General features: G+C 43.9%; 1 protein-coding gene across 2 annotated transcripts in view; it reads right to left on the bottom strand.

Moving 5' to 3' along the window:
- Window positions 1–1366: 1366 nt before the first annotated feature.
- The window catches only part of kank1a (KN motif and ankyrin repeat domains 1a), a 45043-nt gene continuing 22717 nt past the window's right edge, over window positions 1367–23692 (bottom strand). For both annotated transcript variants that reach the window (XM_080738095.1, XM_080738096.1), the window contains exons 3-13: window positions 20288–22996; window positions 17633–17812; window positions 12038–12146; window positions 11501–11629; window positions 10821–10928; window positions 10152–10239; window positions 7938–8157; window positions 5674–5816; window positions 3710–3910; window positions 2615–2713; window positions 1367–2345 (exon numbers count right to left, since the gene is read on the bottom strand). In XM_080738095.1, the coding sequence (XP_080594221.1) occupies window positions 2283–2345; window positions 2615–2713; window positions 3710–3910; window positions 5674–5816; window positions 7938–8157; window positions 10152–10239; window positions 10821–10928; window positions 11501–11629; window positions 12038–12146; window positions 17633–17812; window positions 20288–22996 (4049 nt within the window). In that variant the 3' untranslated portion in view covers window positions 1367–2282. The remainder of the gene's footprint in view (window positions 2346–2614; window positions 2714–3709; window positions 3911–5673; window positions 5817–7937; window positions 8158–10151; window positions 10240–10820; window positions 10929–11500; window positions 11630–12037; window positions 12147–17632; window positions 17813–20287; window positions 22997–23692) is intronic.

Raw genomic sequence — 23692 nt, 5'->3', positions numbered from 1 at the left:
GGTCTGAAACCAAATTAATCTCAACACAGGTCAGTCATTTTCAGCTGAGTGGATTTACATGCACACACAAAATGCAGTGGCGTGCAACATGCAGGCACCCAGTTAAAACCACAGCGAGAGATAGAGGGAGATGGAAAGAAGTTACCAATTAAAATGGTTGCATTTACATGCCCCTGAATCAACCAATGGAGACAAATAACTGCTACGCACCATTGATGCTCCTGATAACATCTGCAGGCTGGTGTGTGTAACTCAACGAAACAGCAACACTGCCTTTCACTGCCTCTATTACTTCAGCATGTTGTGATAATGACGGATTATGATGAGATAATGAAGTCACACAATGATTTAACTATTCTATTAGTCCGACTCCTTTCCTATCCCAGTCGTATGGAGACTGTGGAGTACACCAATGGAGGGCATGAGGCCATTATGCAAGTAGTTGCCTACTGTGTATTAATAGAATTAAGGTAAAATGTGAAAATGGAGAATACAAATTAAATATCAAATGCTTTCATGGTAAACGTAAAAGGCTATTTTCACAGTGTGTATGACAAGAAGCACTATAGTGGCACTCACTTGTAAAATTGGTCAGCATTTTAAAAATACTACTTCACACCAACAGAGGGAGCCAATATGAAGTGAATGGTAGATGAGAATAGATCACAGATTCTGAGACAAGGGATCTGAATAACATACTATAAGCTTCAAGAGAACATTATATTAATTAAATTAATGTTTTGGGAAAAAACATTGCTTTGTTGACCTTTGTTTGTATCTTCAAACATTCATTATCATTGTCTGGAACAAGAGAGCTTGACGTGCCCACACTACAAAGCACCAATGGAGGCCTTTGAAGCAGAATCATTCTGGACTGAATGGAGTCCTGTGGTATGGGCTACAATGATTTTCTGCAGATTTAAAAAACGTATCAGTGACATCTATCTCAAGTTCAGAAATGATCATAAAGTATTGGTTTCCCAGTTTGTAAATGTGAGAGAGAATTAATCGTGTTCAATAAATTCACAATTTCATTGCAATGCCACGTCGCAGTATTGCCTGATTGGTGAAAAATTAGCTAAAAATGAGGGTCCTACCAAGAAAATACCTCTGGCTTCATTCATATCGTAGTGAAGGCCTTAATCCAAAGAGGGCAAAAATACTGTTTAATCAAGCACCTTGCAGATTATTTCAAATTTTGGAAGACCTAATACTTAATCACATTTTAAGGCAAGAGCTTTACAAGTTAAATATCTTTCTCCTGGATTTGGTTGGATTTGAATTTCATTATGAAACAGACTTGAAATGTAAAGAGGAAAATGAACATGTAAAATAAAACACTTTCTTTCATCATCAAGACCACACATTCATTAATTTAATTGTTTATTGATGTAAATTGTTACATATGGCAGAAGACTCAGGCACTTCAATTCTCAATTTAAATGAAAGTAAGTACCTTGTTGAATACTAGTGGAGGACAGGACAGCTTACCATATATCATACAATGAACATGACAGAAAGACACAGGACAAAAAAAAAGTAAAATCTCTAATTGACGACGGTATATATACAATGAAATACATTTATTTGCATTAAAAACTATACCTCGATAAATATATAACTTCATGTATCGTTAAGTAGTAATAGGAAATATTTCAAAATACTGTGATTGTTTTTAAATAGATACAAAGGATTTGTATAAAAGTAGAATTTCTCCAGTCTAGGCCACATCTATTCATTGATGCATTCATCTGCCAAGGGTTGGTGCACTTAATATAGCCTACAGGCCCAATATATACAGGGGACAGGTATTCTAGCTTGTGGGTGGATGTAAATTATACAAACAGTTTTTCTCCTGTGATAAACATAATGCTGATAATGATGTCAGTTAAGATGATAGGTGCTGGTGCTTTTATCAACACTGATCTCACTGGGAATTTAAAGGAACAATTCGCTTTGTAGTAAAATGGCCATTTTGGAATAAATGGCGCGGGTGCTTGAGTCTGCCTCCACGGCAGTCTTGATGCTGGTGGATGTCCATACACTCTCGCTATTTCAGGTAGATGACGATGAGATTTCAGGCACCAGCTGGTTACATTCATTTGCGAAGGGCACTTTGGGCTTGTCATTGAGGTGAATGTGCATATGAAAAATAATTCCAGAAACCTCCTCGGCTGGTTGGTGCCTGGCATTGGACCCCTCATCCAGCTGTGGGTAAGGCATCCTTGAACGTGAACCGATAGCAGCGCAGGGTTTGACTTTTGTTGGAAGAAGTGGAACCTTTAATCAAACATCCCCCTCCTAGTTGGACTGGGGGACATCTTTCTGCTGAGCCGAGGTGTCCCCTAAAACACACACACACACACACACACACACACACACACACACACACACACACACACACACACACACACACACACACACACACACACACACACACACACACACACACACACACACACACACACACACACACACACACACACACACACACACACACACACAATATATATCATATCATAAGTAAAATCAGAGAATTATAAAGAAACCTAAACTATTTAAATGACTATTTAAATATTTAAAGACAGTTACGGGTGAAAGTTGAGGAACCCACCGGTGACTGGGCTTTGGAGAAGTTGACATGTGCATAAAGCAACACTGCAATGTCCTTGTGTCCCGCTTCCAGAGCTATGGACAAGGCATTGCTCTCATCCTGAAAAAGCAAGGAGTGAAATCAATACAAAGGAAAGGAGAGGAAGAGACGAAGAAAGGAAGGTAGAGATCTACGACAAAGACTTACAGTATATTTAATGTGGTTTCAACTATCAAGGTAAACATTGAGAAAGAAAGAAAGATGGATAAAATAATACTGTATTAACTATAATGATCTTTTAGAAGACATGCTGATAGCTCAGATCGGCAGTAGCAGCAGCAGTAATGTAATTTAGATTTTTATATAGAATGATGTCAGGCCATTTTCCACTTTGCTTCCTATCGTACATCGAAGCTATAGTGTGTCTGTGTTTGATATACAGACTAATGTTGTTTTGATTGTTTTAATTTTTACTGTTTTGACTGTATAGGTTCTTGGTCTTTTTAGATTACTATTTCTATGCATTTTATGTATTGATGTATTACCTTGTGCTGTCCCTGTTTATTATAAATCACTCTGGATTAAAGGACAACTTTGTTTTTTTACAATTGTAATTGGTTTGTAATTAGAGAAAAGAAAAGATGAGTGTTAAAATGTTCTCATTTACTTCTATAGTTTTAGAGATTTTAATGACTGATTTCAGTGGTTGGGGACTTGGGGGCATGCATGCAAGTGGCTAAATGTGTCTTTTTAAACACAATAAGCCGGCAATTTCTTTATTACCATTTACAGTAGCCCCCATAAGTCACATCTGCCCATGAAGGATTGTGGTGCATCTTGGGAATGGGCTTATTGTGTCTAAAAATAGATATTTAGCCACTTGCATCGATGCCCCCAACCACTGAAATCAAAGTAATCAAAATCGCTAAAACGATAGAATGCAGTAAATGAAAACATTTTAACACTCATTCTTTCTTTTCTCTAATTACAATCTAAAATATGAACCCTTATTGTAATAAAAAAACAAAGTTGTCCTTTAAGAGCGCAAACTAAATGCCTAAATTGTAAATTGTATTAAAATCCGGCACTCTGGGATCCGCTGCCTGCTATACTCACACTGTCGCTCAGGGTGGCGTCGCAGCCGGGCTGGCCCAGCAGCAGCTTGACGATCTCCACGTGGCCGTGTTCGCTGGCGCACATGAGCGCCGTGGAGCCCTCGTCGTCCTGGATGTTGACGTCGGCGCCCTGAGCCAGCAGGGCACGCACCATGTCCATCCTGCCATGGCTGACCGCCAGCATCAGCCCCGTCTGGCCAGCCTGAACCACAGTCACATGCAGGGATGTGCAGAGAATGTTAGAGAGGCAGGGGATCACATTTCTAAAAGGGCCTTTTGGCGGAAATATCGAAAAGAGCCGACCTCAAAGCTCACAATGCGTCGCCAAGAGCGGTATCAAGTGGTATCAAGTGTGGTACTTGATACCACACTGAACAAAGCATAATCAAGTGAATACTGGAGATGTGATGTACGGAATGGATTTCTACACAGAGAGAGCAATTCCTTCATAAGATGCTGCATTGAAGTTCAGGAGAGTTTGGACATGGCAATTCTCTTGAATGCTGCCTTCAGGTATGGCTAGGAAGAGGGCATTTGCATTTCTTTCACCATAGTGAAAACTGCATTCATGGTCTATCAAAATGTACTTAAAGTACCAAAAGTGGAAAGTACTCTTTATGCAGAATGAAAATAGCTATTCCACAATTCCATTTTCAAATGGTCAAAAATTAAATGGTCAAAAATGTATATCTTTGCGTGAGACCCGACAGGGAAGCACTACTGAACGGTGAACGCGAATGAATCATTTGAACAGATCATTGATGTGTGAACATGAACGAAATGATTCGTTCACTGAAATGAACGGTTTTGCCCACCACTAGACTTATGGAGAGGGTAGAAATAAAGTTGTACTGTAGCTTGCTGAACAGGATCTAGCAGCCCTGGTCTGACACCTATCTGCGAGGGTCCACCTCCTCTCCTCTGGCAATGAAATTAATGACATTCATAAACCAGGGAAAAGACTGACATATGCTTCTGCCCCCCACATCTCCTCAGAGATCACAGGTCTTTCCATCTACACATAGACTTCTAGTAGACTTCATAGACATTGAAAATGTTGTTGGTAGAAACAGGAAATACACTAGCCTACTCTGAAAAACCAACTTCCATTCTGCTGATGACAAGAAAACCCCTGAAAGGAATTAGGTAAGTCTTGCCGAGCCATGAGGCTCATAGGAGGAGCCCATCTCCTGATTCTGTAGTGGGAATCAGGAGGTAGTTTATGTATAAGTACAGCCCCTGGACATGGCGCTAGTATAGCAGGGACTTACCCCCAATCCAACCCTTGATGCTGAGTGCCAAGCAGGAGGCACTGGGTCCCATTTTCTTTGTCTTTGGTATGACCCGACCGGGGTTCGAACCCTGACCTCTCAATCTCAGGGCAGAAACTCTAACCCAGTGGTTTTCAAACTTGGGGTCGGGACCCCAAGTGGGGTCACCAAATTATTTTGCGGGGTCCCCAGGTGATTAGCTTAATGCCATTTCTTTTCTCACTCAACGGTAAACAAACCAACACAGAGTATAAGTGTATACAGAGTATCTGCACATTTATAAAGTGACAATTTAAGGGCTTTCAAGACTGTTTTAATACCAATCTGGCCAAACTGTCAAATATTAAGTAAGCAAGAGGCAAACATTGTGAAATTAGCCGATCTACATGCTCACAAAGCCTTGCAACGCGAGGCGTTGTGAGCATGTAGATCGGCTATTTTCACAATATTAAATACATTTATATTATTATTACATTAAATGTAATAATAATATTGTAGGTAAATAATATTGTAGGTAAATGTAATACCTACGATTCCAAGTGCTTGTCAGGGTGGGGGTCCCCAGTTCAAATATGTTTACTTTGGGGGTCACGGCCTAAAAAGGTTTGAGAACCCCTGCTCAAACCACAAGACCACTGAGCTGGTTGAAGAGAGAGAGAGAGAGAGAGGGAGGATATTGGCAGTGCTCACTTACCTGGCTGGCTCTGGCGTTGACGTCACCCTTGCTGAAGAGCTCCTCCACGATGCGCATGTCTCTGGGAGCCTCTACGGCTGCTAGGGCAGCTAGCATGATGGGTGTGTAGCCCGCCATGTTCTGCTGGTTCACATTACACACATCTGGGATGGACACACACCATAAAGACAAGTACTTTATATGGGAGGCGTTCAGTGCGTAGTCCAACACTTCAATAACACACTGATAAGGGATGCAATCGTTAATCTAACTAATTGATTCAATCGATTATTAAAAGTAATTGATATACAATAATTGATGAATAATTTAATAATACATAATAATTTTGGATATTACAGGTGAAACGTTTCTTTTTTTAAGATTAGTTTTTGGGCTTTTGGCCTTTATTGGATAGGACAGTAGACTGACGGGAAATGGGGGGAGAGATGGGGAGTGACACGTGGCAAAGGTCATCCGGATCGGGAATCGAACCGGCGTCGCCGCCAGGCATCCATGCCTATGTGGAAATGCCTAAGAGGTATGCGCCTGTACCAGTAGGCCAGCGGGCGTCCCACAGGTGATAAGTTTCAAGCTCACAGCGTGTTGCAACGTGACTCCTCACTGGCTGGTGAGTCATTAGGACACAACAGTAATGATAACATAAAAATGTGTGTGGGGAGGAATTAATTGGCATAAATGACTAAATTGGGGAGAAAAAGGGGGTACATTTAAAAAAAAAAGTAATCAATAGAATAATCACTTAGAAAATAATCGACAGGGGGCGCCCGCTGGCCTGGTGGTCAAGGCGCGTACCACATACTAGGCTATGATGCCTGCTGGCGTCGCCGGTTCGATTCCCGATCCGGACGACCTTTGCCGCATGTCATTCCCCATCTCTCTCCCCATTTCCTGTCAGTCTACTGTCCTATCAATAAAGGCATAAAAAGGGCCCAAAAAACAAATCTTTAAAAAAATAATAATAATAATAATAATAATAATCGACGGCTGCAGCCCTAATGTTGATGTGACCCACAAGATTGACTTGTTACCCCGCCCTCTTGTGTCTCATGTCAGTCACCTGTTGCCCTGCCCCCTTGTGTCGCATGTCAGTCACCAACACAATAATGTACAAGAGCGGCCTCCTCAGTCAATCACATCCCCTCCCTCGTCAAACACACATGTACAGAGGGGCGTGCCGGGCGTGTATTATAAGAACATCTAAAAGCAAGGCATCCGTCTACACTCTAGAGCCTGCTTATTCAGACCAGGAGCAATACAAAGACACAAGAATGGAGGAATCTCTAGATACAGTGACCTTCAGAGATGTCGGAACATGGTTAGCGATATAGGGCCAAAGTGAGCATGGGGGGTCAACCTGCCAGGGGCGGGAGGGAGGGGTGGGTAAGGAACTGGGGCTGCCCAATGGGGAGGACAATGGTTACAATGGACAGGGGGTGGATGTGGGAGTCGCAGACTGTCAGACAGCACAGGAACACAAAAGCCCCGGGGGACAAAGGGCTTTCAGTGCAGCGAGTGGCTGGGACCTCATCACAGTCTATTGAGCGCTCAGAGAGAGAGAGAGAGAGAGCCACGGATCAGTGAGGAGGGGGAGGAGGAGGTTCAATGGAGAGAAGGCGAGAAGGATGAGAAATGGCAAGAAGGGTGGAAGAAGCAGAGGGTAGAGCGAGCAGAAAAGGGGGAACAGTGAAGGGGGAGGCGGTGAGCAATGAGTGGTATTGGCCATTGGGGGTATTGGAGCTCTGCTGGTGGCTCACTTCTGAGCTAGGAGCAGAATGCAACTTCAGCTCCATCAGGAGTCAAACGAGGCCAATTCCATGGTCTCAGTGGTTTCACTTAAACCTGTGTGTGCTCGCAATACTTTGGCTAATAATACAACAGGTAGTTCCTACGAAGCAATTGAACGAGCGCCAGCGATGCCTTGTAAGCGACTAAGCTAGCAGTTTTCATGTAAAGTTCAGACACATAGTGGTGAAATCTGGCATTAAAATGAAACTGTTGTATAACGCAATATTACACTCGAGTGTCATGCCTTATCAGGGTTATTGGCACTTCAGCCCTGCCTACGGAACTCGCCCGTCGGCACGTTCCTGTGCCAATAACCAAGATAATGCACACCCTCTTGTGTAATATTGCTTAATTGTAAAATGAATGCGTTTCAAAAGTCGTAGCCTTAGTCAGAAATCCGTCTGCCTTATTGTAACTGAAATGTTTCTTTTAGCTCAGGGTTTCAGGGAAACAAAACAAAGAAACCCTGCTTTGCTCACCCGCATCCAGCAGCTTCTTGACCACCTGGAAGTTGGAGTGGGAGACGCTGTAGTGCAGCGCCGTGTTGCCGTTTCCGTCGGCCATGTTGACGACATGCCGCAGCACGGCCGGCGAGACGGCGCCGAAGCCGTCCAGGTAGTCCTCCACCATGCCTGACAGCGCCGCCTTCTGGCTGGACACGCGGAACCACTCGTGCTGCACCGTGTTCAGGCACGCCCTCTGTGGACGGTACACACAAGGAATATGTCTTGTATAGGCTCAGTATGGAAAAATACTACATGGACGGACAAAAACTCTTTAAAGGTAGGGTAAGCGATTTTATTTAATTCAAATAACAACATGAATCTACGTTCTGATAGTACTTGTTACTATAGAGCAGTGTTTCTCAAACTTTCAAATTTCAAGGTTTCCCCTTAACTCTGACAGTGTACAATGTCAGAGTTACAGACTTGTATGGGTCAATTTAGACCCCCATAAAGGAACCCACAGAGTCCCTGGAATCCACTTTGAGAACCATGGCTATAGAGTGTGTGGTCCATATTTGGACTTCAGCCTTATCCCCTGTGAGGAGAAAAAAAGCAGTTTCAGTTGCTCCACCAAAACTGTTGGGTGACAGATTTTCCACCAATCAGGATAGAGTGGGGCCTTCCTTCAATCATGATAAAATGTCTTGCTGGTCAAATGTCCTTTAATGCCAACCTGTCCTCTGTTGTTGATGTCTGGCCAACACTCCTTTGCACTGAGCCAGGCACAGAGTCAGAGCAGGACCAGACCGACAGGGGACAAACATCCACTGATAGGCTTAGAGCTCCAGATTAAAAGAAGTGTTGTGCTTGTTCACTCAGAGAAGAACCTACGACACACTGTCAGGCTGGTATTGCAGCCTAGTGCACCCGGACCACCACGCCAGCGGACCGGGCCCAGTTTAACTATTATTAAGCCCTATTTTACACTTCATAAAATAAATAGCTGATCTACAAAGTCACAACGCAGGTGTGTGCACTGACCTGGCCTCTGTGAAATACTAGCATCATGTTCAGGGGGTGCCTCATCCTGACCCATGGGCCACATATGTCTCATGAACCCTTAGTTCCTAAGGCTACTTGCTTAGTTTACGATATCCTGATACGGCTGGTATGGTGTAATAAATAGCAACATATAACTATATATCTGAGTGTACAAGCCCACTCATAATGTCAATTTCAGTTCTATATATTGCGTTGGCTTAACACATCAGCTAGACACAGACTAACCCAGTCGCGTTGCGAGCAATTTTTTTCTTTGCCAAATGACATGCCCAAAATTGTAACGCCAGGGTTAAAGTGGTTGATAAGACTTCCCAAAACAAACTGATTGGACTACTTCTCTGCCTTAAGTCCATGACCCACGTAATTCCAACACACTCATTTGGGATGGCTCAGGGTAGAAGACAGGCTTAAGCGAATACAAAAATGGGACTGGTATTTAAGATCAAAGTCAAAGTGACAGTGCCCTCAATACCCTCATACCTGACTAACTACCCACAGACACAACACTAGAGGGAGCGACCCCGATCTGGTACTAACCACATTTAAAACTACTCTGACAATGTCAATGTGGATTGCCCTGACACCATCCATTAAAAGATGTGAATCGCTGGTTTCTTTCAAAATGTCACACTGTAAGTCAGGGTTCCCCAATTAGTTTTCCCCAAGGGCCGAATTATGTCTAGGGTACCAAGCCGAGGGCCACAGCATTGCAGGGGGCGACGGTGGCGTTCCCACTACTCAAGCAACGGTTTTCGTCGTTGTCGGGTGAACATCTTGTATGTCCAAAACCGTTCGTTTTGAATTTATCATTTAAAAAATGATTTAAACTAGTGAAAACAGCCGATCTACAAGCACACAACGCCTTGTAGATCTGCTGTTTTCACTACTTTTGTGCGACGGCCTTGTATGATTTGCGAAATAACGTACAAATTTGGAGATACGAGACTTCCACCCAACAACGACAATATACTAGTGTTGTTGGTGCTCTTATACCACCATTATTACTGGGGTTGGTGTGGGCCAGATAGTAGCCCCCCGCGGGCCGCAAATGGCCCGCGGGCCGCCTATTGGGGAACCCTGCTGTAAGTCATACTGTTTACATTTCTGACTAATAAAGTATTCGTTAATCAATGAATCAATCAAGCAATAGAATAAATTACAGAACAGAGGATCATAGAGACTCACCAGGTCTTTACTGGTCACAGCCTTGGCATCACTCAGGTGTGTTTTAAGAACACTGCATGCAGCCAGCATCTTCTCACTTAGCTCATACCTTCAGGGATGCAGGGGAAGGGACATGGACAGGACAAAGTTGTATGTTGGACATTAGAACACATTGGAATGGCTTTCATTTGCCCAAATGGTATATCCAATATACTTCTAAACAACAGCCTATGATTTCATCCTCTGAAATGTTTGAGATCTCTTAGCATGCCCATCATTTAATTAAAGTCTTAATTGTTTTCAATTTCAGCTTAGTTTTAATTCGTTTTTTTAATGTGGGTTATTTATAAGGCTTTTATTTGATTCGATTAGTTTTAGTGTTCACTTTACTTTTGTATAGTAATATTGAGTATTTGTATTTGTCAACAAAACATACTACCATTTACAAAATTGGAAGTTAAGATTTCATATCCACCTACAATACTAGACTTACGCTATGTATGAAATAAACTAAGGACATTTCCAGTGTGATTTTAGTAAGTTTTAGTACATTTTGTAAACAAACACACAATGCAGTTTCAATCGGTTGGCAAAAGCAAATTCACTATAAAATGTTGTTTTACGTTCATTTAGTTTTTTCATCATTTCGTTTAGTTTCAGTTGACCATTAAAGCCTCGTTGTCTACCAACCTCTCTCTCATCTCCTGCTTCTCTGGACCGTCCTCCTCCTCTCTCCTCTCCACGTCCACGGCTCCCTCGCCCTGGAACCCTTCCTGGGTCGACGTTTCTTCTACGTTCCTGTGTTTAGGGATGGGACGATACGAAAATATAATGTCACCATAATTGGGACCAAAGAAAAATAGTGATTCACGACATTATCACTGTAAATACCTAGACAATTAGGGTGTGACCATGGCCTTCACTTTATTGACATCATCAAATAACAGAATGGCTCAAATGGCTCTTACAATCGCGATAATCAAAACATCCCCAAGACCCCAAAATCCATTATCCTGGAGCGGACCATTTGCCCAAAAATATCAAATCTGCAATGCAGCTCTGTGCACACGTATGTGCACGTGCATGAGCAGTTTTTCGTGTATGTGCATGTAGCTTGTAGATCGGCTAATCTTTTGGCAAAGAGATTTGGTAGTGTGTGGAGAAAAAAAAAAGACTGTATCATGTACATTATTTCCAGGTCTGTTTTACCAATTATAGGGTGTTTAAATGGTAACGGATATGCAGCTCGGCAATCAAAAGGTGAATTGATCCCAGTGCACAACGGAGGATAACTTCGCGATAAATGTAAATCTCCAGGATATGATTTTTATCACGATAAATGATAATAACGGTTATCGTCCCATCCCTACCTGTGTTCCTCCTCCTGTCCTCCCTGCTCCTCCACCTTCTCCTCCTCCTCCTCCTCCTCCTCTTCCTCCTCTGAGCCAGAGGAGCTGCTCTCCTCAGAGCTGGAGTCATCGCTTGATGTAGTCTCGTACCTACACCACCAGGGGGCGACATACACAGCAACACAAAACTCCTAAGCTCAAGGCATGACCTCCAAGGAGGCTTAAAGACCCAATGAAATGACTATTTGGGGTATTTAATTTTTAAGTTTCAGTTTGAAAAGGAAGCCTGTGTGTTTCTGAACCAATCCGAGGGGACCAGCCCTTCAGGCGATGGGATTTAAAATCTGAGTAATGGGAGTAATGGGAGCCAGCAATGGGAAACAAACAGGTGAATGTAATTAAAGGTTCATTTATATGCAAGCGGACCTGTCTATACTACTGTCCAACTCTTTGAGTTCCTTTAGGGGGGGGGGGGTCTAAATTGACCCATACAAGTCTGTTAACTCTGACAGTGTACAAATGGAACAATACAGTATTTTGAATATATATGCCACTCACCCTCCATTCACCCCAACAAATTGCAGGTTCTTTTTGGTGCCATTTGACCCTTTTCCATCCTTCTTTTTCATGATGGATTTTAGGGTGCTCTGACTGCCCTGTGGACTTCCTGAGGAGAAGAAGGCAAAAACAAATGAGTGGAGGCCCCCCAAAACTGGGAGAGAATTGCCTGATTATACTTAGTTGAGCACCAATGTCGCGCATTGAAAATAGCTCAGCATGACACGTTGTGAGCTTGTAGATCTGCCATTTTTGATGAGTGATTCAATGTGCAACCAAGAATAATAATAAGAATACATACAATTTATACAGCACTTTCCTAAGCACAGTAATTTTTCAAAGCAAAATAATAATAAATAAAATTAAACAATAGTATAAATAAGGCGTAACAATGGGGGTTTGAAGTGTTTTATCCTAGACCAGTGGTGAAAGTGGTTTGAAATTCTTGCCGGAACTGTCATAAATTGGCCGCGTGGCGAAGCCGCACGGCCGGAAAAAATTTGGGAGGCTCTAATCCCCCAAAACCCCTGAAATGCATAGAAAACTGCATTTTGGGAGGCCCACCTGCTGCCCTTCTATAATAAGCCTCTTCATATTGTTCATTGTTCCATACAGAAGGGTAAGCATATATATAGACCTATATATATATTATTATTACCCTTATTATATTATTATATATATTATTATTAATATTATTATAACCAGTTATCTAAAGTAACTAAGTAGACCTACATTTACTAAAGTACTGTATTTAAGTACAGGTTTTAAGTATAGCCTAGCCTACTTTACTGGAGTATTTCCAATACTTTTAATTCTACTCCACTACATCTCCCATTTCCAGATGCAGAATTGAATCATTTTGGTCTATTCTGCATGTATTGCAGCATGCAGGCACAGACACGAGTCCTCCTAGAGATGGGATTTATGGCTCTTTGAAGTGAACCAGATCTCTGGGATCCGTTCCTTTCAAAGAGCCGTTCAAAAGACGTAGGCCTACATTTTGATACTTCTACTACTCAAGTACATTAACATTCCAAACTTCTACTTGATTGCAGTATTGATATTTCTAAAGAAATTGAGTAATTTTCCCACCACTGTTCATTAGAAAGGAACGGCTCCCTACTGTGAACCGAATCCTATCGTTCATTTCAAAGAGCCGTTCAAAAGACTCGATTCGTTCGCGAACGTCCCACCCACTCGCTCCGTGTCAAACAAACACTGAAACGCAAACAGACTGGATCACACTGACCTACACAAACCCACGGAAATAATTTAGAAGCACTTTATCAGAAAATATAACTAGTAACACTTGTGTACTGTATGTTAATCTGACTTTAGTATAGGCTATTGTTTTCTTCCTGGACGTGCGTTTGTGGCTGGCTATTTAACATGGGATTTTGACAGCTGGCTTCTCCTCTTCTTAACGGAACGCAGTTCCGGACCCGAATGTTTTAACGGAACGGGGGTTCCGGCCGTTCCGGCTCACTTTCACCACTGTCCTAGACAGGTCTTCCTCAGGCAGTGAACTTGTGGTTAACAGTGTTCGTCACAGAGCCGTCATTAAAACTACTGTATATTGTTCTAACCATGGAAGACATGCATTGTTCATTCATTATTTAGATTACATTCTCACAGTTATGTTATGAGCAGAGTAGTAAAACGCACCATGAGACACATTGAAACCAAATCTGATATTTACCATGGCTTGTGTGGCTCGTAGGATTATTGGCCTTTCCCCGTGTAACACTTCTGGGAAGTGACCTTTTTTTTATTATGTATTTTTTGGAATTTTTATGCTTTATTCCAGACATACATACACAGACATTAACAGAAAGGCAGGAAAGGCAGGAGAGAAGGGTGATGACAGGCAGTAAAGTGCCTTGGGGTTGGATTCGAACCGTGGTCAGCTGCGTGAAGGACTATAGCTTTATTCATATTTAGTATACCGCCCTTTACTGTAAGTCACAGAGGCACACAAGAAGTGTAACGTTTTAAAGTGGTGATGATGCTTTCAGTCAAACCACAAAAATGTTGAGATCAGTCAAACCACAAAAATGTTGAGATGTGTTTAATAAGGATTTCACTTCACTGTATGGATGATGTTGAGGTTATAATAGATTAAAAATAAGTCAATGGTCCAGTTATAGCTTACAATGTAGTCCACCCGTGCACAGTATGTATGGGTTATTAATGGCTGTAAATAGAGGATTGTCAGGCCTTCGATGGGCGTGAAAGTAAGGGTGATAAAATATGCCTGCTTCCCGTCTGACCGCACGATCATTTCAAACCGTGTTACAGTGTCAAGTGTGAGAAATATCTCACCAATTAAATGTATGAAACAGATGTCTCTGCTGTACTTGTGGGATCATGAACCTGAACAACTCGGTGGGATCAAACAACAACGTCGTGATAGCTTTAACACCCGGTTCGTGATGAGACTAGGGATGGGAATATATGAAAGTTTCATATCACGATTATTGTGACAAAAGAAATCGCGATTTACGATATTATCGCGATAATCAAAATCCATTATCATTGGGCGGAACATTTGCCAAAAAATAGCAGATCGGCTATTTTTTTGGCAAAGACATTTGATAGAGAGTGAAAAAAAGACTTTATCAAGTACGTATATTAAAAGTACCTTTTACCAATTCTAGTGGGTTTAAGTGTTACCGTATATGCAGCTCAGCAAATAAAAGGTGAATTGAACCCAGTGCATGACGGAGAATGATATCACGATAAATTAAATCTCCACGATTACCGTGAGTGTTTTTTATCACGATATACGATAACATCGCTTATCGTCCCATCCCTAGATAAGACAGCCCACGCAAGTACCCATACATTTTAAATCTGCCGAGGACACCCACTGAATGGTAATGGCACATCCTGTTTGGATTGGAAGCTTTAGTACTAGCTATTTACTAACTATTTAAGCCCTATTTTGCAGCTCAATGTATTTGCAGCCAATGAGTTAAAAAACAGCAGCTATACAAGCTCGTAACACGTCACTTCGTGCCTCTGGGGACCCTGGAAAAATATATTTTGAGATGGGGGTCAGCAGCCAAATACACATTACTAGCCCTTACCCGTTCAAAGATATGAGCTCTGAAATGATGTGCAGTGTGTGGGTTATGGGATGTGCACTGTGCACACAGTATATGAGGGATGGAAAGTAACTTTAACTGGTGCTTGCATGATAATATGTAGGAGCATCAATGTAAGAAATACCTGTTTCGTTTAATGGCTATAGAGATACTGTGTACCGATCTGCATGATTTTTGGACAGCATCTGTAACAGGGCCAGACTTTGTGAAAGTGCCAAACGGGCTTCACAGTTATGTCAGGTGTGTTCATATGCTAATGGTGATGCGATTTCAGATCAATTGCTCCAGCCACTGAGAAGAAACGCTGTGACAGACAGACAGACACTCACTCAGACAGACATTCGGAAAATGATGTGTTTGATTGTGGGGGTCCTTGACATGAAAAGCTTTTGAACACCACTGATACAGTAGCAACATAAACTCTTCCATAAACAGTTAGGATGTAGAAGACATTTGTAGAATCGAGTCCTCTGGGCTTAATGTGTCAACCAGCTGTTCTAATAAAATTGAATTGAATTCTAGCCGCCAATGTTACCTTTAAGTCACGTTACCATGGAATGTTAAAACCCTCTATTGTGTGCTCGAGTGTTAATGTACATTTTCCACGACAGTCTACACATAATGGAGAATATAGCGTCGCCGTCGGGCAAAAACCTTGGATGTCCCAAATCGTTACTTTTCAGATACTGGAAAAAGATAAGAACCTGTATTCCAATGGATCAGATGTGTTATTATTTCATCACAAGCTTGTAAATAATTGTCATCGGTTCAATGATTATAAAACCCACAGACTTAAAGGGGAAGTCCACCCATTTTCAATATTGAACTATGTCATGAATATACCTTAGAGGAGTTGTGTGGAAATAAAAAAAAAGTTCCCCCCCTTCTGTGTTGCCTAGAACTGGAGGATTGATTTTGGGGTTTGTATTGTAAAGTACAATGTGTGATGTCATCAAGTTGTAATTTGCAATACAAACCCCAAAATCAATCCTCCAGTTCTAGGCAACACAGAAGAGGGGGAACTTTTTTTTATTTCCTCCTCCTTACTCCTCTAAGGTATATTAATGACATAGTTCAAAATGGGTGGTCTTCCCCTTTAACCACTTAAAAAAAATAGATCTACAAGCTCACAACACAGAGCCATTTTTGCGTGAGGCACCCTTGTACGAAGTAGGGCAATGATTTATGAGAAAACATAAAAAGCTAAATAGGGAGTTAAAACGTTTCTGCCTTATATTAACTCAGTTTTCCTCTTTTAAAACAAATCTCATGTTCCCTCCAAGCAGTTCATTCGGACTAATTCAAAGTGAACTGAAGCAAACAACTAAATAGTCCGGTTAATTCCTTCCAAATAGCTGCCAGTAGAGGCTGAATGGCTACTGGGGCTCTGTAAGACACGATCAACTGCTGTGGCAGAGAAGAAAATAGTAGAGAAGTACTGAGTGTCTTTGTCCACTTCTTTCCAACGCTATCAAGTCAGTGTGGCATGGGAACGAGCCCCAAAAACCCAGAAGTATCCAAATCATTTTAAGTACAGGCCTCGCAAAGCCAAATACCAGCCTAGAGCCAGAACAGTCAGCACATCTGCCAAGACTCGCCCCAGTGGAGGGGCCTCCACTGCTGCTCTGTGCAGGGGTGTTACAAGAGGGGGGGGGGGGGGGGGGACTGAGTTACTAGGGCCCAAGGTGGAGGGGCCTGGAATTATTTGACACTTTAGCTATTGAAAAATAGCAGATCTACAAGCTCACAGCGCGGCACCGAGTTGCTTGTAGATCTGCTATTTTTGAGTCATTGAATTCAAGTCTTTGAATATTTCAAATCCTTCTAAGGTTTTTTCTTTTTTTTTGTTTCTATGTCAGTGGTGCTCAAACTTTTTTCATGCGAAGGACCCCCAAAATGATATGTATTTGGCCACGGACCCCCATCTCAAAATATTTAGTTCCAGAAGCAAAATTTGAGTTACAAATGTTCGCTTAAAAAATACATACAGATTTGTACACATTTTCACTGTGTTTCAAAAAATAGCAGATCTACAAGCTCACAGCGTGGCACTGAGTATATCTGCTATTTTTCAATAGTTAAAGCATAAAATGTGAGTGAATCCTTGTAACCAGGGCCCGGAATTTGGTCCGACACCCCTGGCTCTGTGCACACATGTGCGTGTGTGCACGTGCATGAGCAGGTCTTCGTGTATGTACATGTATGCATTTTCCGAGTGTATATGAACGTGCGCACGATACGTTCGGCATGCTTCCATTATTTTGACAGGTGGGGAGTGTGAACAGCCTGAGGGTACTAGCCGGTTCACGAGTCCTGCTGCTGCTGTTGGCTGTATTTACCCCGTTGCATGGAGCCCAGCTACATCCTACACCTGGAAAATCTAATGAGAACGGAGCTACAGCACTACTGAGGCGTTACAGAAAGCGAGTGCTCGGTTGCCAGGTTAGCATTGGGGTTGCAAAGTTGCCAAATCTTCGGAGGTACCTACCGTGTAGTGCTGTGGACATCTGCTGATCCATACGGATCTTTTGCTCAGCCTGCTGCTGCTGGGTAAGGGTGACAGCGGGGTTGTCTGTTGGAGGCGGGGACGTCGACGTTGTGGTCAGCTCTGTGTGGGAGAGCTCCGTCCGCACGCTCATTGACTGGGAGACGACCTGCTGGCTGCCTTCTGCAACAGAAAGGAGATGCAGATTGACGTAAGCAACGGATGCGTAGGTAGTCAGGAAAGTAGTGCAACACCGTGTCACCACCGTGTCACCACGTCCTCAATTTTTATGAACCCATTTTCTGTTACGATTATTATTGTATTTTCCCTATTAATAAATTATTTCACAAGTTTGTGGACCAATGTTTGACTCAAATGCTGTGCACATGAAGAGCTCTGAAAGTTGCAAGGGGGTTGAATTCCATGTTGGACCTCATGGTGTGTTTTACTACTCTGCTAAAACCCATCCAGCGCTCTTTGATCTGGAAGTGCCTGGCAGGTTTGGACAAGACTTTACAGATGCTCACACACAAACACTCACACATTCAGTAAACAACACGTCACTCGTTTACAGTGTCAGTCAATAACTAACTCCCAGACACTTTACTATTATAATTAGTAGTAGTATTTTGCTACGTTACATTCTGAAATATTATGGGAGGTAAATCATAAGAGGACTGGAATTCTTATAAACCACATGAACCCTAATGTACATAACTAGTAGATCGGCTATTTTTGGTGAAGAGATTTGATGTAAAGGGAAAAGGGGAGAGGGCCTAGTATAGAGCCTTGAGGGACCCTGTTCAACAAGTATACAGTATAGGTTCGAACTGGCTAAGGTAGAATCTATGGCTAGCAAAACAGAAGAAAATGCTGGAATGATTGATGTTGAAAGTTGAGTGGGCTGAAAGAATGTTCCTGTCATCTGGATTTAGAAACTCAGCTGTTTTGCTTCAAGGTCAGACCTGGAGAACATTATCCATGCAGATATTCCCCTTTGTCCTCGGTTTTTGCAAATCACTGTACACAGCAAAGGTTCACCAACCACAACCAAGAAACAGGATCATGTCATGGCTATCGGTCGACTTTAGATCTAGTTTAAAAAAAAACCCTAGCACTAGTATTTCTGCTCTACAGTTGTTTGTAGTTTTTGACATTAACTTCTATTTAAAACATTTTCTTCTTTAAATTGTAATTTATAATTTGTTTGCCTGTTCCCCTCCGTAGGTAGGTGCAAATTAAGCCACAGAATGACCCTGGAATGGGCCTCAGGCTTGCTTTTACTTTCCTGTGATAACATTTATTAACTTTGCCTTTGACTTACAAACAACATTTTTCTTCTTTTTTGTCATATTATACTAATTATAGTTGATTATTATTATAATAACTGTGTAGATGATTAGTCCATTAGTCTTCCAAGAGAGGCCAGTATCGGACCAAAAACAAGCTTGCACTGGAAGACAGACAATGACCCCCTCTCTGTTCGTATGGCAACCAGGACGTCCCATGCGGTTATGTAACTAGGAGGGAGCCATGAATCAGCATCAACAGTGAGGCGCTAGCCAGAGGATGGGAGGGGTGGACACAGGGGGACGGGGGCAAAAACAACAAGTGGCCAATAGGTCCCATGCCACTGGCTCCTGAAAGAAATGAGCTCATTGTTGGTACAGGTCCAAAGCCCCCGCCGCATTTTTCGGGGTCAGAGATAACTTTGGCCTGTCCGATCGCATCAGGCGTCACTTTACACATGCAGACAGTGTGTGAACCCCCGTCCTCCCCATCCACCCACTATCTCCTCTGCAGCATGGCACAGACCGGCCTACACAGATTAAAAATAGACCTTTGGTCCTCAGCCACGTTATTATATCGGCCATGTTGTTTGCATTGCCTCATTGCCACATTGTTGTATCTCTTTGTGGACAGGTCAGTGAGGGATGATGACAATTCAACTTGAGTTTGTTCCTCAACGAATAGTGCAGTGGGGAATATAGATAACAAGACAAATACTTTGTCAAACTGTGTGCTGAAGACCATTTAAAAATCTATGTTTAACAAATTCATCAGTAAATATTACTATTATGAATCACCTTTTTAATGAATTGCTCAATGCATTGAATTATCAAGGCAGAAAAATGTAGCAAAAAAAAAAACCTCAATAAATGCTCAATCCTAGTGAAACAGTGAGAGAGCCGAGCGGTGGTAATAAAATGTTCCATAAGAAAGAGAGAGATACATCAGGGTCTAAAGCGAGTCAATCTTGTGAAATCTAATTGTTTCAGTAAATCTTCACTTTCTCTTCAATGTCCCCCCAAGGCAGCAGATTAATGGTTGACAGACATTTTGGTTAGATATCTTTCAGTCTGGCTGCGCCAGCTGTGTGTGTGTGTGTGTGTGTGTGTGTGTGTGTGTGTGTGTGTGTGTGTGTGTGTGTGTGTGTGTGTGTGTGTGTGTGTGTGTGTGTGTGTGTGTGTGTGTGCGCGCGCGCACGTTATGTTGTCTAACCTAACCCAACATGTCTCTTGACAATTCATCGCTAGGAAACAATGTTAAGTATTTTGCAAAACAGCGATGCAGAGAAGTGATGCCAACATATTATGCATTCAGTCATCAACTCCTAGCATAAACACAAACACATACTGGAAGCATTCAAAGCCTGACCTTTGCTGGAAGCGACGGCGTCTGGCTGCAGCTTCAGGATGTCAACGCTGCGAAGCTCCTCGGCACTTGCGTACTTCATGACAGAGTTGATGGACGAGAGGGTGTTGACCAGCTCGCTGTTGATGGAGCCAAACTGGGAGTGGGGCTGACCAAAGGCGTCGGCGAGCTCACTGTAGTTCTCGGCCAGCAGCATTTGCTGCTCCTGCAGCAGCTTCTGCACCCTCTCGATGTAGTGGTCCAGTCCCGCACCCCCGTCGGTCGGCGCCTTTGTCGGCACAGCCTGAACGCTCACCACCGCTGGCTCTTCCCCGCTGCTTTTGGTCGATTCCGTCAGTTGGGACGGGCCGCAAGCTATGTTCCTGGTTTTCAGGCCAATCAAGAAGTTCTCGTGAATGCTCACCTGTCCCACCCCACAGTCTTTGGTTTTGGTAGAGGAGGATTTGCCCAGGGACGACTCCACCTCTGTGGTGGTTCCCACGGCAATAGAACGCTTATTTGATGTGTCTGTAACGTCCTTGACCAGTCCGTCCCCAGCGCCAATGGTTCTGGTCTCGTTGACTACCGTGCTGGTGTGCTTGTCGCAAGTGACCGAAACAGTGTTAGTGAATGCATCAGCCAGGATGGCAATTTTTGTGTTGGTGGCCTTACTCACAGCTTCTGTCTCAGTATTAGTTTGTTGAGATGCCGTCTCAGGGGTGACCATGATGCTTGAGTCCATTTTGGTAACAACATCCGGGTTGGTTCCTTGAGACACCAGCTCTTTGACAGGGTTGACGACTACGTCCACAGAACATTCCCCACAACCGACCGATCTGGACTCCTTGATCAGCTCGGCCATGGGTTTACAGAGGGCCAAGCTGTCCACCGACTCCTCTGTGTTAACTCCGACATCACAGACGTTCAGCAGGTCCACGCCTACTCTCTGGTGGCACATCTCCACTCGTCTCCCTACACACTGGTCGTGCACCTGCACTCTCTCATGCACCACCCATCGCTCCATGGGCACCTCAGGGCCTATGGCAATGCTGCACACACTGGGTTGACAAGTCACCCCTACGGTTTGGGTCAGAAGAGTCTTAGCCGTGCTAGCATGGCTGAACTCCAGGTGATTGCCCACTCCCTGGGTGTTGGTCTGGATTCTGGCCTCTACAGAAGTGCTATACATCTCAGGCCGGGCCATGCAGCCCTTGTCTACCTTTTTCTTGTTGGATCCGCCGGCCGCTTGGAGCTCCAGCTTCAGCTTGCCCATCTCCATCTGGTGGGTGGTTTCTTTCAGCTGGACCTCCAGGCGGTAGACATTCTCCTTCAGCGCGTCTATGGTCTGCTGCTGGAGCTCAATCTCCTTCTCAGCTTCACTGGTCATGCCCAGCATCGCCTCAGTTACACCCACCCCGGAGTTGCGTGTCTCCTGTCGCTCCGTTGACACCCCAGTGTCACGGAAGCGAGGCTCTGTGGGCAACTTCCTCTCGGTGACAGTGAGGCTGTTCATATTTTCGTCTGCGCCGATGCCAACGTTTTGCTGGTGAGCTTGGTTCTGTGCATGGGCAGGCTGGATTTGCTGAATTTCAGCTGCATTGGCGTCTTGGGTCTTTTTCTCAAGAGCTTGGACCTCAGCGGCTAGGCGCCTGAACTCCTCCAGCCGCTGGGCGTTCTGCTCCTGGGCTTCAGGCTCCACAATGTGCAGTTCTGTTTCCTTTTGGATCGGACCTGGGCTCTCCATCTGGGCAGCGCTGCCCACACTGTATGAGCGTTTGCGGAAGCCTCCAGGAGGTCCCTGGCCCTTGGACTGAGCAGTCAGTTGCCTTTTCTCTTCCTGCAGAACTGCAATCTTGACCTGTAAGATGGGAATGCTCTTCGCCTGCTCCTCTAGCTCTTTAAGCCTCTTGAGAGCCACCACCATCTGCTCACGGATCTGCTGCAGGTGCATAGGGCTGACATTGGTCACCGGGGTTGTCATGCCAGAGCTCATGGGACTATGGCGAATGGAGCTGCCCATGGAAGGCGGGTAGTAAGTGCTGTATTCCCCATTGTGGAGGTGGCCGTTGATGGGCAGTGGCTGAACAGTGCTGGGGGAAATCTGACTCAGACCCACAGAGCCAGAGTAGGAGGACAAGGAGCTGTTGGAGCCCAGGCCCCCGAAGCTGGCCAGACGCCGGCGGGGAGGAGGGGGCTCGCTGTGGGGTTGCATGAGCAGGCGCTCCTGCTCGAGACGCCGCCGCGTCTCCATCAGTGTCTTCTCCACCTGGGTGTTGTGGCGAGTGGCAAACCTGGGGGAGGGGGGCGGCAGCAGCTGCTTGGGCTCCGAGCTGCTCAAGCAGGACAGTTGAAGTGGGCTGTCATAGGCCACGGCCGCCCTGCTCAGGGTGGGGGTCAGCGCGGGGGTGAGGGGCGTAGCGGCCTGGGGGGGCCTGGAGGTGAAGAAGACCGGGGACTGCTTTGTGTCGTCGCTGTTGGAGGAGGACAAGGAGTCTGTGGAGGTCCATTCAGCCTGAACACTGCCCCCGCTGGTGCTGCCCCTTGGCACGGTCAGCGCTTTGGCCGCTTTGGGCCTCCTCTGGATGCTCAGCTTTTTGATGGTGTTGCCCCTCTCAATGTCATCCACATACTTCAGGAAATCCAGGTCTAGCTGATAACCGTAGGGGGTTTCAACGTAGTAGGGGGCCACCGAATCCTTTTCATCCTCTGTGCCTGGACACCTCTGTCCTCTCTCTGTGTAGGAAAGAAGACAAAAGAGAGAACAACGTTCAGTTAGTTCCAACATTCAGTTACCTCAATAGTTCTTTTGTAAAACTGAAAATTGTCAGAGTAGAGTTTTGATCCTTGTCTTGTGATAAGAGTAAGATTTCATTTAACAAAACAAAAAGGACAGCTGGACAAATGTCTTCTTTTGCATTAAAAACAAAATCTTGGAAGGTAAACCAAACATTAAGTGTTTCCTTAGCCGCAGACAATTGCCCTCATTTGCAGCTGCAAGCCTAAACACGACTCAAGTGTTTCACATGTTTCTGCTAGAAAAACATGAGTGGTAATCATTTTGGAGACGGCTGGCTAAAGTCAGCCTGAAACTATGCAAGAGCCCAATGGGACAGCAACTCCCTGAAAAAAGTACTTGGGAAGTAAACAACCTGTTTGCAGAGGGACATTTACATCTCTTGATAACAAAACAAGTAAACTATATTAATTTGAATGTCTGTTTGAAGTAAATACTGTAGATGATTATGTTTTTTCCCCGTAGTCTTGCATGGTATTATTAATACAAAGTAAACATGAATGAGGCTTGTGACCATTGACTGTGTATGTATTGTGACAGACAGACCTGTTGCCAACCTGCATAATCTCTTGTTTACAGAACATGGATATAGCAGAGTCAGAAAGTACAGAGAGATAAAAGGTCAACACACCAAG

The sequence above is a fragment of the Nannobrachium achirus genome, assembly GCF_963921795.1.
Source record: "Nannobrachium achirus genome assembly, chromosome: 12".
Lineage (NCBI taxonomy): Eukaryota > Metazoa > Chordata > Actinopteri > Myctophiformes > Myctophidae > Nannobrachium > Nannobrachium achirus.
This window is presented reverse-complemented; position numbering and strand designations above follow the sequence as displayed.